A 5,238-nucleotide genomic window follows, 5' to 3' on the forward strand; every position below is an offset into this window, starting at 1 on the left:
GTATAGCACCCCCAGGACAAAAATCTACTAGCCGCCACTGCTAGAAGGCATGATCACATCACTCCAGTTTTAGCCAATTTACAATGGCTGCTTGTTCATTTCATTCGAGATCTTCCAGTCAGATGCTTTTAGTGTAGCCCAGGGCAAAATGTAAGTGCAGACAGGATCAGGCTTGGCAGCACGGTGGCACAACTGGTAGAGCTGCTGCCTCTCAGCGAGCAGGTCCCTGGTTCAAATCCCAGTCCGGGGGCCTTTCTGGGTGGAGTTTGCATGTTCTCTCCGTGCATGCATGGGTTTTCTCCGAGTACTCCAGTTTCCTCCCACAGGCCAAAAACATGCATGTTAGGCTGATTGGTAACTCTAAATTGTCCCTAGGTGTGAGTGAGAGAATGAATGGTTGTTTGTCTCATTTGTCTCTATAGCCCCTTATCCACAGGGCCTTTTGGGGCTCCTGTGTAACTAGTTCGGGCCGATTGCGTGGTTTATCCCCAATGCCTTCAGCGGTGGAACCCACCCCATTTTTGGGACCTACTTCTCTGAGGTCCCAGTCTGGTTCTTGTTGGGTCTAGATGTGACATCAGCGCACTGTTGGTCACTGATTGGTCTGGGGGCGTATTCATTGGTGGAGGGCGGAGATCAAGGAGGTCATCCATTTTGGTTGTGTGTTGTTTTCCGGCTCTTCTTCTAATACATGCTAGTGGTGCTTAGAAAAGAGCTTAATGTAGCACTAGCGCCACCAGCTGGTAAGGTGCATTGATATTAATAATCCGTCCACTAGAAGTGAACAATCCGCCCACTAAACGGGAACTATGGGCACTGTGGAGACAGAAAAAAAGAGGTCCCACCAGAACCGGACACAACAGGGTCCAACAAGAACCGGCCCTGTGGATAAGGGGCTTATGTGGCCCTATGATGGACTGGAGACCTGTCCAGGGTGTACTCCGCCCCTCGCACAGTGACCGCTGGACATGGGCACTGGCGAACCCCGTGACCCAAAATGGAAGAAGCGGGTAAAAAATAATGGATGGATGGATGGGATGAGGCTTTTGTAGTGGTAACCCCCAGACTCTGGAACAACCAGAGCAGGAAGAACATACATTTTTAACAGTGTATTGATATCCCTTTCATCTTCTTCCTTTCGTCTAGGATACCACATCCATTACTATGCCATAGTGATATCTAATATCATAGTTATAGTTATGTAGAAACAACAGAGTATGCCCACTTCTAAATGTACGGTATAATATATAAGGTAAGAGTATGTTGTATGTATATTTTTGGCTTCCTCCATCCTCATGTTCTCTTTTTCTCATCTGCCTGGATGTTGTATGCAACACGTCTCTGAGTCTTCGAGGCTCAATGGGAACTAACCTGTATATATAAAGGTCTAATAGTAATAATGATAATAATAATAATAATGTAGAATGTTACTGTACATCGAAGGCGAAACAATTCAGCACAAAAAAAAAGAAACTGTCCAGATGACCTGCCTGAAAAATGTTGGATTGTATACCTGGATTATTGAGCATGGACTTTGTTGTTACTGTACATCGTTTCCATAGAGAGGTAAAGAACTTATCTAATCTGTTTTTATCTTCTGACAGTATTTTCTGTCATTATGAAGCACCGATTTAACGTGTCCTTCCTCGTTGATATCAAGCAGAAAAAAATGTGACTGTGAGAATACTTGTTGCGTAGCTGTTGGTTATCTAAATATGTGCAAAGTAGTTTACTGTTGTTGTAAGTTCTGCGATGGAGTTAAATTCAAAGCAGTCTGCTCCTCTGATAAATGGTGTCAAATTATTATTTTATATATGAATGTTTCTGTTAAATTATTATTTTTATTTAAAAATGTTTGTTCAGTGCCCTGAGATGATTACTGTTGTGACTTGGCGCTATGTAAATAAACTGAATTGAATTGTAACAAAAGCTCATAAAAAAATGGTAGAAATAAATGTTTTTTTTCATTCAACCTTTATTTAGACAGGTAAATCCCATTGAGCCTCAAGGACTCCTTTAAAAGAGAGACCTGATTTCAACAAAGAAAGATGACAACAATGGACAACAGCAACAACAATAAACAATTATAAAAAGTCATACTGCAGGGTTGTTTTTTTGTTGTTGTTGTTTTTTTTTTACAAATAGGATGGCTAAAAGAAAAAGGTAACAAGAAAACAGCTAGATTCTAAGGTGAATGTAGAAAACTAAAAACAGGAACATGTCTGCATTGGTCCCTGCCAGGAGTCCAACAGATTCTTAGACACTTAGAGAGGTCAAGGTGGAGAGCTTCAAATCTTTTTGTAAGATATTCCAGGAAACAGGAGCGGAGTAGGAGAAGGAACTTTTGCCTAGTTCAGTCCTCACTGAGGGAACACTGCAGGTAATAATGTCCTGAGAGCGCACGCCGTAGCTGCACTCACGCAGAGACATGTAGGAGGAGATGTATGAAGGCAGCAGTTTACCCAGTTTTGTTAAAGAAAATGTAAATTTTCTATAAATATAATAGAAATAATAATATAATATAAATATACATTTTCTGTTCAATTATCAGCCAAAAACAAGCAAGTAAACTTTTCAGAAATACTTTTATTTAAAATAATTTGATGTGGAAGAAATAAACTAATTACAAAACAGTAATTATGGTAATTAATGAAAAAAAATATATGCAACTCTGGTATTGGTAAATACACAATAAATATAAAAAATGGGTGTCAAAGAGTTGAACAATACAAAGGAAAATAATGAAACACTTGAGTATTTTACAATTCAGGTGAAACTATCATATAGTTTCAGAATATTGACTTCTTACCTTTAACTTGGGTATGATACCCTAATAATTTACAAAATTTCATCCTTAAGTTTTAACATTAGCTGAAAAACAAAAATCTTATTTGACCTAGTAAAAAACATTTTAAAAATATTTTAACGTATAAAATTAATTTTTTATAACATTTATAAACTAAAGTTTTTGTTTACTTTATAAAACAAGTGCAAGAAAGCTGTATTGGACTTTCTTCACCATATGTGAAACAAGTGGTATTTTTGTACAACAAAATTAAATGAGGCAAACAGAAACACTTTTCGTACCAGTTATGAACCATTAAACCTACAGTGGGTAAAAGTAACAATAAATAAAACACTAAAATAGAAATGAGCCTGTTTGCACTGATGGCTATACAAGGTTGGAGAAAAAGAAAGTTGAGCCTTTTAGATCGTTTTTATTTGGAACATCGAGGTCCAAATTATCTGTATGAAAATCAAGCCCTCCAAGAGTGCTAAATTTGCGATTTACCATTTTTTGATTTTGTGCTTGCGTCGGGAAAACAGTGACGTAGTATCCATCTGAACTCTCAGTTACTTTTCCTTGTGAATTTTGAGATAAATTTGGAGAACATGAAGTGGATTCTTCACTACTTATTGGCATTCCTCTGGTTTTTCTGGAGTCCCCCATGTCAACATTAAGCCCTGAAGAGAACATCCCCTCTTTATAAATGAAGGGTGACTGGAGGTCCAGGTTTGAACCCCTGGCTCTGAGCACATGGTCTTTTTCTGTGAAATCATCAATGTTGAGGTCTGAATGATCAAAGTTAATATACTGGTGTAAAGCATCATCCACTGTGGGGTAGCTGGCCCTTACTTTGGTTCCAGATGATTTTCTGTTAGTGCTACGAAGTCTAATGTTTTCATCTATGTTCAGATCAGGGTTTTTTATACCTATACTTGCCATATTTGATTTGTGAGTTTTAGGGGAAGGTCCTTTGAATTTTATTGAAGGATCATCGATATAGAGATCTGGAGATCTGAGATGCAGCTGTGGACTGGACTTTGCAGCTTTAGACATGTTCAAGTCTATGTTTGGAGCACTAACATTTGGACCTTTTAACTCTCCTGTTATCTGAGGTTGAGTGAAGTTCATTTTAGATTGTGGGATGTTACCATTTACTCCTAGGTCTGGGTGATTAGTACTGATGTCAAGCTTTGGACCATTTACCCTTGCACGAGATGGATCTGGCAGACCTACTTCAGGACCTTTCAGCCTTGATCGTGGTTCTTTTGGACTTCCAACATTCAAATTTGGGATGTGGATATTGGCATCTACCATTTTCATAGCCAACTCTGGAGCTTTGAGGTTTATGTCTGGTGTGCCATGCTTGGTAACAGTGAGCCCACCCTTTGTCTTTGAAGTTTTAACATTCAAATCTGGAGCATTTAGATCTGAATTTATTTTCCGATTTGGTCCCTTTGGTAGTTTGGCATTAAGTTTTGGTGAATTGAGACTAGGGTTTGTGATATCTATCATTGGACCAGAAAATCCTACATCAGGTATTTTCATATGTGACATTTTTGATTTCCCTGATGGAGTGCCAAAATCAACATCTGGAACTTCAAAACCAGGTTTTGAACCTTTCACGTTCGTCTTTGGTAAATGCACATTGGGAAAATCAAGTCTAGCTTTGTTCTTTGGAAGTTTGAGATTGAGATCCGGACTATTTAGGTCTGGATTTAATGTCAAATTAGACCCTTTTGGTAATGTAGCATTCAGATGTGGTGAATTGAGATCAAGATCTGGGCCACCTAAATTTGGATCTGAAAACCCAATATTGGGTATTTTCATAGTTGGCATTTTAAGTTTCCTTGATGGGCTGCCAAAGTCAGCATCGGGTAATTCAAAACCAGTTTTGGAACTTTTCATGTTGACATTTGGCAAATCAAAGTCGTTGTCTGGGCCATCAATTTCAGGTCCTTTTAGGCTTGGCATATTAATGTTTGGCATTTTTAATTTAGCTTTTGGAGAACCAAAACTGACATCTGGAGTGTTTACATCTAACTTAGATGCACCTGAAAGATTCATTTTAGGCATTTTGAGTTTGCCCGAGGGAGCCTTCACATTCCAGTCTGGAGCATGAAGTTCTGGCATTTTGAGTTTGCCAGATGGCATGTCTAAATTGACCTTTGGGGTATTGAGGTCAAGTTTTGGGGTTTTAAGATCAAACTTGGGCATATTAATGTCAGGCGTATGTATTCCACCACTGAGTTTGGGAGCAGAAAAATCAAAATCAGGTGTTTTTAGGTCCAGGTTAGGGCCATCCAACTCTGGACCAGAAACACCTAGGTCAGGTAACTTTAAGTTTGGCTTTTTAAATTTCCCAGATAAATCTGGAAGATTCATGTCTAGATCTGCTTTAGGACTTTTCAAGTTGACACTGGGTGCATTTACATCAAAGTTTGGAGCATTTA

The 5,238-nt window shown here is 38.7% G+C and overlaps 1 protein-coding gene across 1 annotated transcript in view; it reads right to left on the minus strand.

Annotated features, from left to right (window-relative positions):
* Positions 1–5,232, minus strand: part of LOC119422530 (neuroblast differentiation-associated protein AHNAK-like) — a 12,701-nt gene extending 7,469 nt beyond the window's left edge. Inside the window, exon 1 of the mRNA XM_037689907.1 lies at positions 3,992–5,232. Coding sequence (XP_037545835.1) covers positions 3,992–5,170 — 1,179 coding nt within the window. The 5' untranslated portion in view covers positions 5,171–5,232. The remainder of the gene's footprint in view (positions 1–3,991) is intronic.
* Positions 5,233–5,238: the final 6 nt, after the last annotated feature.

Source organism: Nematolebias whitei, chromosome 16 (assembly GCF_014905685.2).
Source record: "Nematolebias whitei isolate Nwh7 chromosome 16, NemWhi1, whole genome shotgun sequence".
Classification (NCBI taxonomy): Eukaryota; Metazoa; Chordata; class Actinopteri; order Cyprinodontiformes; family Rivulidae; genus Nematolebias; species Nematolebias whitei.